The 15,598-nt window shown below is 37.1% G+C and overlaps 2 protein-coding genes and 1 long non-coding RNA gene across 3 annotated transcripts in view; 1 reads left to right on the forward strand and 2 right to left on the reverse strand.

Annotated features, from left to right (window-relative positions):
- LOC134226136 (uncharacterized) overlaps positions 1 to 15,598 on the reverse strand; it is an 84,947-nt gene that overhangs the window by 53,711 nt on the left and 15,638 nt on the right.
- LOC134223267 (uncharacterized) lies at positions 4,235 to 5,071 on the forward strand. Its single transcript, XR_009982501.1, has 3 exons — positions 4,235 to 4,340; positions 4,801 to 4,913; positions 4,989 to 5,071. It is a non-coding gene; the product is annotated as an uncharacterized LOC134223267 (long non-coding RNA).
- LOC134223268 (uncharacterized) lies at positions 12,549 to 14,327 on the reverse strand. The gene is made up of 3 exons (XM_062702421.1): positions 14,229 to 14,327; positions 13,378 to 13,741; positions 12,549 to 13,320 (listed from the first exon to the last, which is right to left on the reverse strand). The coding sequence occupies exons 2-3, from the start codon at positions 13,459 to 13,461 to the stop codon at positions 12,616 to 12,618; spliced, it is 789 nt and encodes a 262-aa protein (XP_062558405.1). The 5' UTR covers positions 13,462 to 13,741; positions 14,229 to 14,327; the 3' UTR covers positions 12,549 to 12,615.

Consider the following 15,598-nt stretch of genomic DNA (forward strand, 5'->3'; position numbering starts at 1 on the left):
CGGACTTTTTAAACATTTACATGTAAGACAGAAATTTTCTAATCTAAAATGGATATAACACTAGCTGATTGTGCATCTTAATTGCTAATGCCTTTTGCAAATAAATAAGTAATTATTTAAATCAACATTTATTTTCATCATTCAAAATCTATTATCAAAATCTATTATTATCATTCAAAATCTTCAACAGCTGTAACAAGCACCCTCGCAATGTCTCTCTTCACTACATTGCTTGTCTTTTGTTATACCGCGACGCTACTGCGTTAACTCTTCAAATTAGCTAGAGTGGTAATAGTGGTAATAGAGTATACTTGCGAAACACAAAATCACGTTAACAAGAATATTCAAATGCTTATACCAACGTTTGAAAGTTACACAAAATCAGTAGCTATTTACCTATTCACATCAACAAAAATCAAATTTTAATTGAAATACAGACTAAACAGTACAATTTTGAATTATAAAGGGAGAAATTTCAAAATTCGTTGAAATCTTAGAATAAGAAACGCATTTTCTTTTTGTCGTGAGCGAGGAAGAATTTTCAACAATTCATCGCCATGAACGCGAATATTAATAAAATTGTCCGCAAACGCTCTAATTAGTTGATTGTACTACATTTTCAAATGATTATATTCGAAAACTCTTTAGTAAGTATATTAGTGGTTCTAAAAGATCCAATTCCAATGTTAGATGTAAATTTCTCTTGAGCGGTTCAACTGGGAGTTTATGATTGTTTAAAAGATTATGAATCGACCCTGCTGCCTATCGGCCGAGAAAACTGATCAGTAGTGTTGTCGTGACGATTCTGTCGTTGACGATTCTGCCTGCTCTTAAAAAAGGCTTTAGGTTTTGCAATGCGTGGCTGAGACGAGATGCAACCGTTCAAAATTCCGACGATGCGATGCTGTTGCTGTTCTTGCCTGTCTGGCAGATTGAGAGGAAAATCTCGCGGGCTGTGTTTTATGCCTTTAGCAGACTCTAGCTGAGCTCATTCGTGACGTCTGCACAATCAGAACGTGGTTGAGATGTCAAATTAATCGATTATTTGATTAATCGATTATCGTTGAGATAATCGATTAATTTGAATCGATTATTACCAACGACCAATCGATTCAATAATCGAAGAAATCAACAGTAATCGATTAGTTACTAATCGATTAATGATTTACGACATCATAAGGATGTTCAAATTAAGCGATTATTGATTAATCGATTCATCGCGATAATCGATTAATTTTAATCGATTATCTACCCAACGATTAATCGATTAAGCGATAAGAATCGAGAGTAATGATTAGTTACTAATCGATTAATCGAGATTTTACGACATCTCTAAACGTGGTAATGGAACACACTTAAAATAAATCGCCGAGTTCGGTAAATTTCTGAAATCTCAACAGCAGAACTGTTCGGTAAATAATTTAACTGATTTTCGTGATTTTGACAGTTGAGCAATGGAAAATTAAAAAATCTGTAAAATAAATTACCGAATGTCTGTTGTTGAGATTTCGGTAAAATTTACGAATACGTGAAATGAGGTAAGTGTGAATGATGAAAGAATGATGCGGCACCCATATTTATAGGTTTTTTGTATTCAATGTTTTGCTTTGAAAAAATGTTTTAGGCCTATTGAAACAAGTTTTCGGATATTATAAAGCATTATTATGAAAGGCATACTTGCTTGCGTCGATTGAGGGGTTAACTGCAGAAATCTGTTCCTAGGTAAAAGCTATTAACGTTTGAAATCTTCAACACAGCGTAACGCGGCCGATTTAGAAATTTTGAAATGACACCCGTATAGTAAAGAGACGTAGTCCATTCGTCAAAATACAATCTTTTGAGACTGTTCTTGACGCAATTTTGGAAGAATTTCCGGACGGTTTATGAAGAAATTCAGAATTTCTGGAAGACCTAAGCAATGAATGAAGAATGGAATTGGTTGGTTTACGGAATTTCTGAATGATTTTCGAGGAAGTTCTGGGAAAGGAGACGTGGAAAACCCGAAAACAAAGTATCCAGAAGTAAGTTTTTCCGACTTCAATTTCCTTTACTAGTAGAATACTTGAAAGTTTGATATAGATGCTGATGTTATTCATACCCCTGAAAATAAAGCAAGGAAAAAATATTACTCACAATAAAAGGCAATATAAATAGGGAAGAATGGAGCAAGATGGAAAGCGAACCCTCAATGAATGCTTCAGGACAAAAATATTCGATGTTAACTTTTTAACATGGATCTATTAAAGTAGCTCATAATATGTATGCCAAGGGCTTGAGATATCGCGAATTCCACCAATTATTTTATTCTGCATCATTGAAGAAAAAGTCTACTTTTCTGTCAATCGAAGAATGTCGGGGTAAAATGGGTCAAACAGCTAGGTAAAATGAGTCATTCATTATCATTTTGCAGTGTTTGGTGGGGCAATAAGAGTGCAAGACAATCCAAAAACAAAACAATCCAAGAGAGGGTTATGGCAGAAGAGTCCTAGCAGACCACTTGAGTGTCATGGGGTGAATGGAAGGGGAATGGTTAACATTTATTTTTACCATTCATCCTGCCATGCAGTCAACGACACCTCTACTTCATGAACCGATTATCGTTCTTAAAAAATTCAGCCAGTGTTTTTTTTTTTTTGCTACTACCTAAAAGCAGTTCTCTATTCCGTTTCTGCCCTTTCGTCTATTGGGGAATCTTGAGGATTTGTGGGAGAACCAATGCTTGCCAATACATTGGCAGAAACACCGCCAATCCTATTACTCTTCCTCGTGAACACGGCGTCACCAATCTCGTTGTGCTAGATGTCCACCGTAGGTTCCTTCATCAGAACGATGAGATCGTTATAAATAAACTAAAGCAAGGATATTACATCCCAGGATGAAATATAGCGCACTCACTAACAACTGACTCGTGTATTATGGCCCTAAGCAACGTGATAAATAGAAGAGGCGGACCTATCGCCATCTATAGTGATCGTAGTACAAATTTCGTCGGAGCCAAGAAAGAACTGTTGAAGGCCATTGAAGAATTAAATCAGGAGCTTGATTCGTACAGTCAAGCAAAAGTTAGGAAACATCCAAACAAGTCGTTTCCCGGATAAAAATTGACAGTAACTTGTATGACATAACCCATTGAAATACAATAGATTGTGTGGCAAACAATACAAACTATTGTATGCTTATTGTAAAATGTTCACGGTTGTAAAAGATCTTTATTGTACGTACATTAAAATTACAATATATTTAAATGTTTCCGATATATTCTATTATATTTTTATTGTTCGCTTATGTTTAGTATTGCTCATCCAAAAACTAAACAATTTTTAAAAGTATTCGGTTTGGATGATCTGGAAATCCGTCTAATGTTATTGAATTAATATAATTTTGGAATATTTCATGGATTTATTATATTGATGAAATAACAATTGAAAACAATAAAATTACAATAGCTTTGTTTGTTAAATGAATAAAAATGTTATACCGGTTCTCAAGTATATATTTTCATATTGCAGGTCTAGAAATGTTTTGCAATAAAAATTTGATTTCAAAAAAATGAAAGGGAACAAAAACTTTTGCTTATAATTTACTCGGAGAATGGCTGGGTTCATTTGACCGTGTACAGTTTTGTTTATAATGAATCGACTGCTTTGAGCGTGGTTACAGCTTCACACTAGGAGTTAACTTTCTGAAATCAGTATGGCGAAAGGCATCTAAGGTTAGATTTCTCAAAATTAAACACTTTAATCGAAAAAATATTTGGTAGGCGTAGTAGCGGACACCATCCCTCATAATCGGTACCAAATAGTTTTTCATGAAAAGTTCCTAATTTTGAGAAAACCAGCGTTAAGGTGATTATAGAATGAAGCCAGAAATCGGCCATTTTGTAAACCACGTGCTTTTCCAATATTGTTTTCAAGCGCACGAGATGAAAGAACCATAACGCGTATGGGGCTGAAATAATGTTAGATCGTTTGCTTAGTTATGGTGAACAATCATAATTTGAGTTTCGGTACTGTACGAAAACTCTTCTGTTAGATTTGGGCTTTATGAAATGTATGTAGATAAACGTGTGGTGAATTTGAAATTCACCACGGGCTTCATTCTATAATCACCTTAAATGTCTTTCGCCATACAAATTTCGGGCGGTTAACTCTTGTTGGCTATTTTGTGCATATACTATAGCGCCTGGATGTGGCTGCGGCGAGTAGAAAATCAGCCACTGCCAATAATTCATTAGTGAAGAGATAAAAATAATGAAACTGTATGGTGCAGAAAGTGTTTTTTTTTTCATTGCAGTTTCTGCTGCTGGGAAAGCGGTAGATAACTATGGCTTCTGTACCGTGGTGAGTATCTAAAGTGTTGAAGCGCGTTAGAGCATCATTACTGGGCGCGAGTATTTTGATCACTCTCGCTGTACTGTCATTTTAGATTAGTCACTCTTTTTCGCATCGGTCACTATTTTCGGTATTTTCGGTTATCATTTCGGTGGCTGCATTCCGTATCGGTGACGTTCGACGTTTGATAGTTCATCAAATAGTAGCGCTGTTATTTGGTCAATTTGGTCACCTGTCAGCTGCGCTACTGTTTTAGCAGCGCGTTTAGTAGCGACCGGTAAAGTGTCAAGTAACGATACTGCGCTGACAAACGGCTTAAACTCACCACCGGTAATCGTAATCTTATACTACAAAAGTTCAATGTACATAATGAACGCAGTGGTTCATCCCGAACAAAAAATAAATGAAAATTTTATCATCATAGTACCTGATGACATACCTGGTAACATGTATCCTTGTTCCTTTACAGAAATGAAGCTTATGATAAATAAAATACTGCTGCTTGCTGGTCACTGATTGAAGATCGTTCAGTGGCTACCATTGGCCAATCTCACCAACGGGATATAATAAGAACTGATGCAGGTAATTTTTTATTTTCTTCTCGACGTATTTTTTCTAATAAAACTGACATTCTTTTATAATTTACATTTTTCACAGGTTTATATCTATTCGGAACAAAGTTAGTACACTTTTTAAACCGATGTTGGATTTTTCTCCACTTAACTTTGGAAGTAGTGCGCTGGATTCGTCTAAAGATATGCTAAACAATCGGAGGAAAATAAAATGATATGTAAAACAATTAATTGTATTGTATTTTTATTGTAATATTGGGGTATAATGTATTCTAAATCCTGTTGTATTCCTATTGTAAAACAATAGAAACAGTAATTGAAAACATTTAAAACACAATGTTTTCTATTGTTTTGTCGCTCGAAATCATCCCATTGAAGAACCGTAAAATCAATTGTTTTGCTCCGAATTTTGTATGGAAAATTTTCGATTTTTTATTGTAAAGATACATAACAACCCCCCTTTTTAATTGTAAAAGTCCCATTTACCATTCATTTTATCGTGGAAAACCATTATTTCTCATGTGATTTTATTGTCAAAATTCCATTATATTCAATGGTAAAAAATATGTTTTAAATGGTGTTGTAACAATAAAATTTATGATATTTTAATGATATTTTTTATCCGGGTTGCCATCAGATGAGGCCTTGCGGAGTGCTCTGATAGAGGTGGAGTACATTGTGAATTCGAGACCTTTGACCGAGATCTCTCTCGACGATGACTCGTCTCCCGTACTGACTCACAAGGACAACCACCTCGTCATGGGAGCATCAAGTGAAGCTCTTCCGTGGACAAGCTTCGATGACAACCCTGATCAACTGAAGCAGTATTGGCGCATGACTACCTTCCATTATTAACCCGTAGAGCGAAATGGTTCGCGAGAGTGAAGCCTGTTGAATTGAAGTTAACGACATCGTTGTTATAGCTGACTCAAAGTTTCCACGCAACTACCTACTGGTCAAAAGGAAGAGTGATTGCCACCAAGGTAGCTGCAGACGGTCAGGTTTGATGGGCTACGGTGCAAACCTGCACTGGGATATACGAGCGACCAACAGTTAAGCTCGCGGTGCTTACGTTGGCGTTGGAGAGAATACACCTCTGACGAATCTTCGGTGTATTGATGAGAATAGTTTTAAATTTTCGATTGAGTGTGTGTAATTTGTGTTAGATTACGTCAGTTTTGTTATGGAACGTACACACGGTCAAGCAGTTTGACCAACATTGACTCCACTCCACCTCCAACAGTATCACACACGAATAACCGAAGCGCCAACTTGAGCAACAACCATAAAAATATATGGGGTTTTGTGCAACTTCACTACAAATGCTCAAACAATATGTTCGGTGAACCTTGACTCCGCCCCCGACTACTCACTAAAATCAAACCGTTTTAATTTTTTCCAACCGAGCCGCCAACTGTTAAATGGTTGTTCGAACAACTTCACACACGTTCAAACAAAGCAGCAACCAAAGCGTTTTCTTGGGAGCGGAGTCAACGTTCGTCAAACTGCTTGACTGGTGTGTATGCTGCATTAGTTGGGTCTGTGTCTGGAACCAAGAAGAAAGCCTTAATTTAGGCAATAAAATGTAGTAGTGATTTGCTCCAGACACAGACATCGAATCGTTAATGCTAAATGGCACTAATTCTCGGGTACATTTTCGAAACGGCGTATGTCGCAAAACCCGTTTTGCGTTTTCAACAGCATATGGCATTAAATTCATCTAAAATTGTGTATATCTTCAAAGCTACACGAAAATGTGTTATTAAAAATGTAAATCAAACGGTGTAACATCATTGTTGAAAATATTGCACACCGCTTAGCAGAAAATGTACTCATCGTCGGTATACACCCAATCTGGTTCAATAAGCAAGCATATACGGATCATGCAAACCCCAGCAGACACACGTTTTAAACTATTTAGTTGTTCGAAAAACCCAGATTAACCCGCCTAGCGGTGATGGCGCCTTTCTCGTGCATTTAAAAAAAGTTTTTTGGCCATAATTTCCGAGCCCATAGTCCGATCCGGCCAATTTTCAATAGGAAACAATGGGATAGCAGTCTGCGTTGAATGCAACTTGTTGCGAGCAAATGCGAGATTGACGATAAGTGCCAACTTTGGTATAAAAAAAAGCGTTCTAATTTTGTTACAATACACTAATTTTGTAGACAATACACTAATTAATGAGGGCATCCACCAATTCAGCTGTTGTTGGTCGACGGTACAGCAGCAGCGCCTTTCTCTTCTTTTTTCTCTCCGAGGCAGCTCAGTAAGGCCAATGACATACTCACGCGTGTGCGTGCGCGAACGCGTCCAAGACAAAAGAATTTCTCTTGCTGATATTCTGCTTTGCGAGTGCTTGGACGTGCTCCGCATCGCTCGACGCGTCAGAATGTCATCGCCCTAAGTAGCGACCGGACGAACGCATGGAGAAAACAGAACTGCGCAATAAAATCCTTGGAAATTGTCTCAACTTCCCTGGGCATAAAAGTATCATCGTGTTAGCCTCATGATATACGAATGCAAAAATGGTAACCTGGCTTAGAAACCTCGCAGTTAATAACTGTGGAAGTGCTTAATGAACACTAATGTCGTTTTCGGTTATTGCTGGGTCGAACCTAGTTCTGCCCCGGATCCGCTCTAACAGCTGTCAAAACGTTCGGTTATTCGTTCAGGTTGGATCGCGATCCGCACCAGATCCGACCCAAAACGAACGAGGTTCGCTCTGCCGATTTATCGAGATCGAACCTAGGTTCACCAATACATTCGAACACAAACTGTCAAACAGGTGTTTATGTTTACGCTAAAGGAAAATGAAAACATGAAAGACACGGAAGGGTGCGGATGGGTATTTGACTTTTAATCGTTTTTGTTTCATTTGTTGAATTTATCAATTTTGTTTCTGTCTTGCACGTAAAAATGGATTATTTTAATTGTGTGTTGTCTTCAAGTTTCTCTGATGGTGAAATGGGTTCAGATACCGACATATTTTTTGCAGATTACTTCAGACGGTAGCTCCGTTATAAACAAAATGATGGTTAAAAATTTTGATGATTTTTATTCACTATTACGTTGTGTATTCGATTATATGCTTTAGGTATAATTGTTCTCTCAATGGAAAAATAGCGTACCGGAGTATCGGATTATTATTTATACCAAAATGTTCATACAATTATTTTATTCGTTATTGCAGCTCTGTGAATAATTTGTTTAAGGTTAAGGATTTGAAGAATATAAACATAATGTATTAACCCTTTATATGGCAGTGATAACTATATTGCCATCAACAAATGATACGTTTTTCTGATTATTTACAATAGTTTTATTAATTATTCACCCTGCAGAGGGTATATTTGCTACCTAGTAACACTCCAGATGATACTTGGCCAGAAAATAAATTCAAATGTAAATTTAGGAACAGTTTTAAACGAATTGAGCATGATTTTAGAGTGGAAGAAGGATTTTTAGTTGTAATTCGTTAAAAAACCGACAAAAACATATTTTACCCCGTTGATATTTATTATGTTGAATCTCCTGTTATGTAGTGGAAAATTATGTAGAGAAAAATTATTTGCCTTTCTTGTATATTTGGTTTTTGCAGTTTTGGCGAAATCGCGATTTATCCCAAAGGATCCCCTCTTGGGAGGAAAATATCAAAATGTTGTATTACATTAGAATGGCATAATTGATAATTCAAATGTAACACAATCACTGTTATCCAGAGCGCCACTTAGAACCAGTATAACAGTTTATCGGGAAACACGGATTGGCATAATTACCGGAAATGTTCCAGAGCGCCAAAATTCCTTCACGGCAATCTACATTGCCGTCGCCATTCATCACAACCTTCTAATCACATAAATTTATTGATGGATTAACTGTCATTGTTAAAATAAACAATTAACAGAAGAAAAATCTGACTTCCCCATTCAATTTATATAATAAGAAACCTCCTTAGCCGTGCGGTAAGACGCGCGGCTACAAAGCAAGACCATGCTGAGGGTGGCTGGGTTCGATTCCCGGTGCCGGTCTAGGCAATTTTCGGATTGGAAATTGTCTCGACTTCCCTGGGCATAAAAGTATCATCGTTTTAGCCTCATGATATACGAATGCAAAATGGTAACTTGGCTTAGAAACCTCGCAGTTAATAACTGTGGAAGTGCTTAATGAACACTAAGCTGCGAGGCGGCTTTGTCCCAGTGTGGGGATGTTATGCCAATAAGAAGAAGAAGAAGAAGAAGAAGAATAAGAAAAAAAATAACACTAATAACAAAATTCAAAAGATAAACTCTGTATAAAATCTGATAAAATATTTATATTTCTGCCTATCAGCTGGCAGTGCGAATTGAAAACAAAACAGATGATAGGGCTTGAGATCTCACTAACACCATCATACTGACTCGATCCCGATTCGTTTTTCGTTCGGTTATTCAGAGTCGGGGTCGGACCTGACCCAGGTCTAAAACCGAAAACGACATAAGCTGCGAGGCGGCTCTGTCCCAGTGTGGGGATGTAATGCCAATAAGAAGAAGAAGAAGACTCGTCGATGAAATCGTGAAATCTGTGCTGTTATGCGTTGCGTTGCGTTAGTAACGGAGTATTTCGTAGATTGCATACTGAAAGCTGTCATGTTATTAACTTTAACACTCTTAGGGCCAATTTCTACACCTTCGCTTAACTCTTAAGCGGTGCTTACCCATACGTTTAAACCTGGTTTAAGGCCTAAGCGGAGGTGAAGAAATCGGCCCTTAATCTGAATGCTTATGAAGAGCTGTTGGGGAAGAAACAGCTGTCCAATCAAAAGGCAGAGTAGGAAAAGCATTTAAACTTCCATTGCCAGCCACGCCCATCTTCTCCGTTACGAGGAAGGGTAGGATAATGATGATATGACACCTACTTAAAGAGGGGCCAGCGACTCACCGACGCCCTCATAGGTGTCAAGGAGTTGATTGGAGAAGGAGAAGGGAATGATCGTTTGGAATTCACCATTAGCGAGTGACACGACCGGGTTTTGATTTAATGTGTTAAGGTAAATGTATGTAATGTGAGTGTCATTGTTCATACGGCATTTGGATATGTTACTCTACTGTCGTCGTAGCGATGTGACGGTGTCGTTGGGAGTGGCAAAGCTAAGAGGGTTAATACCACTCCTTGGTAATCCAGCATCCATAGGTACATAGGGACATAGGTAAAATCTGTGCTGTTATACGCTAGCGAAACATGGTGTGTATCAGTGAAGAACACTCAACGGCTGCAGGTGTTCATCAATAGATGCCTGAGGTATATAATTCGGGCCTGGTGGCCTCACAACTGGATCTTAAACAACGAGCTCCATCGTCGTTGTCACCAGAGGCCGATAGCAACAAAAATTCGGGATCGAAAGTGGGGCTGGGTCGGCCACACTCTACGTAGGGGCGGAAACGAAAACTGTAAACAAGCATTAGACTGGAACCCAGTGGGACATCGCAGCAGAGGCAGACCCAGAGGCACTTGGCGGCGAAGCCTCAATAAAGAAATAAAAGAAGTCGACCGAAATCTAACCTGGCAACAGGTTAAAGCGATAGCTGGGCACTGCGTCCATTGAGTTGAACTTTTGTGGTATACCCCTGATTACTCTTAACTATGTACTTAACTATATCAACATCTTGTAAGTTGATCACCATTTGTCAAGTAAACAACTTAAGACGCGTATTTTTCCAGTTCGGTATAATTGAGTTTATAAAACCCTCTACCTACCAGTCCAAATATCTCCTGGTTGCAGGCATTGCAATATTTATCTGAGCATAGGATATCATCTTTGCCTGTGCAAGGATATTATCCCTAATCAAAGAGCACTCTGGAAAGATATTATCATTTGAGCATTTGATGATGATCCTGATAGCCAGCGCGGTTCGGAGCTTGTTCACGTTGCGAGGGCGTTGCTACAACAAAAGCAGTGAAAACACTTTTCTCCATGGCGAACATTGCACTTTGTTTACTAAGCAGATAGATAACTAAGATCGATATCCCAGCATATCATCAGTATCTTTGCTCAGAAGATCGAATGATGGGATAAATTGTAATGCCTGCCTGGTTGCATAAAGCCACTATTTAGAAATTTAGATCTACCCTTGTACAATGCATCACAACTGCAAAGCAGATGTTCCGAGGTTTCACGTTCCATGTTACAGAAACGACAGATATCAAACTGAATCTGGCCAATATTTTTCAAGTGATATCTGCTCGGGCAGTATCCGGTTATTAGGCCAGTGAAGGTGCAAAGAGATCTCTTGCTGAGCTCTAAGAGCTTTTCGGTTACTTTAACATTGGGAATTATAAATATCTTTTATTGAGCGCACTTTTCGGCAACCAACCAGTTGGTCATAAACCTTTGTGCTTCCCAGGATTTCAATTCCATTTTTATAGTACAGTATGATATACCGCAGAAAGGTTCTGGGCCAATAAACTGTGTGTTTGAACCTCGTTTTGCAAGCTCGTCTGCCTTTTCATTACCTTATTCATACAATGGTAGCAGATTTAGAATTGCATCTAACCATTTTGAAGGAGTGCTACGCATCGCTCCCGTTATAGCAATGGACACTAACCTTTGCAGTTTTGTCAGCTTCTTCTGTGCAGTAGCCTCTTTTGTTTTTGGCCACCATACAAGAGCAGCATATGTCAGTTTTGGACGAATAATGGAAGTATAAATCCACTTTATCATTTTTGGTCTTAGGCCCCATTTTCTTCCAAATGTTTTAGAGCATATCCAGAAGGCACTAGTTGCCTTTCCGATCGCACACTCAATATGAGCATTTCAGTTCAGTTTAGGATACAGGATGACTCCCAGGTATTTGACTAGCTGTGCTCTAGTTCTTACTATTCTTCCCGAGCAGAAGGAAAAATCTCATCCATATCATAATTAGTTATTTCGAGATGAATTTCAGCACATCAAAAACTGCTATTGCTTTGTTTGATATAAGAGCTAAAACATCAAAAATAATATCTAAAATTAATAAGAAGAACATCAAATTAATATCTTTTTTTGATATTGAAACATCAAACCAAGAACATATTTTTAGGAGCGGTAAGAATATCTCATTTAGTTATTCGATATCAAATTAATAGCTCGATGTGATATTCAAATCATAATCACTGAATGATATCATAATTTGATTTTCAATTAATAATAGCTTAATCATATCATAATGAGTTATTTTCTTTGTTAAAAAAAAGTCATGATTTTATTTTACATAGTATTTTTATTCAACCAGTTGACAGTTGAAGAAATAACAGTTTAAAATTATTGATAACATATTACCATTAAAAAACAATTTGTTAAATTTGTATGTCACCTTAAAACGATTCGAAATATAAAAAAATGCCTTTGCATTTTGAAAGAAAGCTTTCAAAGTCCACTTGAAATGAGAAATCACTGCTGACGCAAAATACGCAATGACGGATTGTTAGCAATAACGGCCGAGATATGTCGTGCCGTCTTACGGGCTCTACGCACAGCTACTCCCAGCTCATCTTGGAGCATGAGTCGCCTTTCCTGCAGTCGGTCTGGAAAGAGAACATTGTCTTTGCAACTTATATTCAATTTATTCTAAATATATGAACTCACCTTGTACATATTTAACCTTTTCTAACTTTTTAACTCACCTTGTACATGTTTAACCTTTTCTCGATCCAATCGCTCAACCGTTGCTCGAACGTACGCTTCATTTGTTTTTTTTTATCCACGTCCAAGTGGATTGTTGGAAGAATGCCCGGATACTGTGGCATTTCCGATTCCTTGCGGGAAAAGACGAAAGATAAGTTCTTTGACGAACAAATAGTCGCTATCGTCCGCGTTTTGCGACACGCTCAGAAGCCATTTGGCATCGGGGAATCCAGATACTTCGCTGAAGCAAACTTCTTTGGCCCGATCCAGTAAAGCCTCTTGTAGCTTCATGTTGAGCGTACGGAGGCGCTCATTGTCTTGCTTCAGTGCCGCATTCTGCATTACAAGTGCTTCAATGCTGGTCCTAAACTGGTTACAATCCGGTGCGCTTGTCATGTTTTGATTGTCAACGCCGCTGATGTCATCAGGACCATCTGTGTCAATAACTCGGTCATTAGGAAGTACCACCTTGATGACAGAGATTCGTCGAGTCGGGTGCGGTGTATTGATGACCTCCCCGGGGTCCTTAAACACATGGGACGGGCCGGCAACTGGAGAAACCTCCCCGGTAGAACGAGCCTCGGATACAATTCTCTGGTTGTCACAGGACACAACATACTCAGCGCTGACGACAGGAGCACGGGAAATCGTCGGGTCGTCGAAAATTACCTCCTCGGAAATCGTATCAATAAGAACAGGGGTGTTTATGTCAATCGGTACTGGTGAAATGTCACGTTTCTTTTTCGGTTTTCTGTCTGTTTTCGGCTTCTCCACTTGCTGTGAAAAGAATTGAGGTTAGAAATTAAAAAAAGTTATCGGAGAAGAACAACATACCAATTTTTCCATAAACCCCATATTCAAAGCATTTGCCCTTTTTGCATCACTTTTTTGCTTGCTTGATTTACGTGTTCTGCCCATTTTTTTGTTCTGACTACACGTACAACTTCTTTTGAAAAGCAACTTTTCTGCTGCTTGCGAAATTTACCGACAGTTACAGAAAGATGGCAGAATCTATGGAACAAAAATTAAGCAACGATCTGGAAAAGATCGTAAGTCAAAAAACTTATTTTTATTCACCACTTATTTATACCGAAACTGAATATAGTACGGCAAAATCTTGCATTAAAAATAGCTGTATAGAATTTTTTTTTAATGATAGAAAATATTGATTCCAATATATTTGATCCTAACTAAAAACCTGGGTGGTGCGGATAGAATCGATTTGGTTGTCAAACTGAAGCCAAAATTTTCTATTGTGCCGGAGCCAAACATTGAAGATTGTGGTTATGTTCGTTTCTGATGTAATATTGAGAAGTATTGTTATTATTTTGGGAAAAAATAAAAATTAACTTTGTTTGAGTTTTGTATTCTTTGTAACAAATATTCTCACATTATATTTCGAGTGGAAACATAGTGGGAATGCAACTAAAAAGCACTCGTTACGAAATTTCACGAGATTCAGTAGCTGATTGGAGCATGAATGTATGTAAATAATAGTGAAGTCATGTAGAGTCTAGCGCATTTGTGCGCTCTCATGCAGCGTGGAAAGAGAAATTCGAAGAGCGGGAAATGTTTGACAGCCAAGTAACTGCAAAATAATTTTGTTTATGGGAGTGATTTCAAAATATCCCTCTGCTCGCTTGAGCGTAGAAAAGTGGCTCTATCCGCAGTACCCAGCTAAAAACCAAATCGAACCTAAATAGTTGCGTATTGGATCCTTTCATAGTTTACGCTTGCATATATGAGTACACAAAACCAGGGTACGTCGATGTTGCTTTGTATAATTTTTATATACGGTAAAAACAAAAAAGCTAAATTAAATAAAATTTAAATTTAAATTAAATTGAAATTAAATTAAAATCAAATTGAAATTAAATTTAAATTAAATTGAAATTAAATTTAAATTAAATTGAAATTAAATTGAAATTAAATTTAAATTAAATTGAAATTAAATTTAAATTAAATTGAAATTAAATTTAAATTAAATTGAAATTAAATTTAAATTGAATTGAAATTAAATTTTAATTAAATTGAAATTAAATTTAAATTAAATTGGAATTAAATTTATATTTAATTGAAAATAAATTTTAATTAAATTGAAATTAAATTTAAATTAGATTGAAATTAAAATAAAATTTTTGAGTAACCACGGTTTTTGCCTTTTGCGTACAACAAAGTTGTACCAGAAGGCTATAATTTCACTCCAAAAGTGTGTGTGTGTGTGTGTAGCCCATAAATATTGTTTTTGTTAAACGCGTTTCATATAGAAGGACTTGACAGATTCACACATTGAATCATTAATCATTTTAGCCGTGGCGCAACCCATTATTCTCCTAATTGAGTAATTTTGCATTAGAAATACTTTAGAATACTTTTGCATTAGAAATAATACTAGAATTGCATTAGAATTACTGGAATAAGAGATCGGCGAAGACGCCATCTTGTTTCCAATCAAACCGTCAAAAGCGGTTCCATTTCGACTTGTTTACTTTTTGCATCCATAACAAGCAAGCAAAAATTTCAAGTGCTGCCAGTATTATTTTCACGATTTCATTCATTTTCATACGTTGCCATTTCGACAGTTTTTCACCCCGCCGGTCTCTGGTTATAGGGTTGCTAAATTGCACCAAATCTTATAACCGCTGAAATGTAGGCAATAAGCGAAGTGTTAACGAAACAGCATGAAAAATCTACGTAAATCTGGAATAGCGTGTAATCTTTTGGGAAAATTGATCTAGAATTAGTAACCCGGATAAAAATGTACCGTAGATTCAAAAGTATAAACTAGAGGCCTTGATAAGAGAAACGCGGATAGAAAATGTAGCTTTGACAGCACTGCATTCACTTTTCTGCATAAAAGAACAACACATGAAAAGGAAGAAATGGTTATCCGGGTAAAACTTCATTTACCGCTATTTAATATGTTCACATCACATGACAATAGATTCCAATGGCATTTCATAATCTATCATTGATGTACATATATTATTGATAACAAATGTAAAATGCATTCAAAATTCATTCATTCATAAATGGTATAAAATTGAATTTAGCC

Source organism: Armigeres subalbatus, chromosome 3, assembly GCF_024139115.2.
Source record: "Armigeres subalbatus isolate Guangzhou_Male chromosome 3, GZ_Asu_2, whole genome shotgun sequence".
Classification (NCBI taxonomy): Eukaryota; Metazoa; Arthropoda; class Insecta; order Diptera; family Culicidae; genus Armigeres; species Armigeres subalbatus.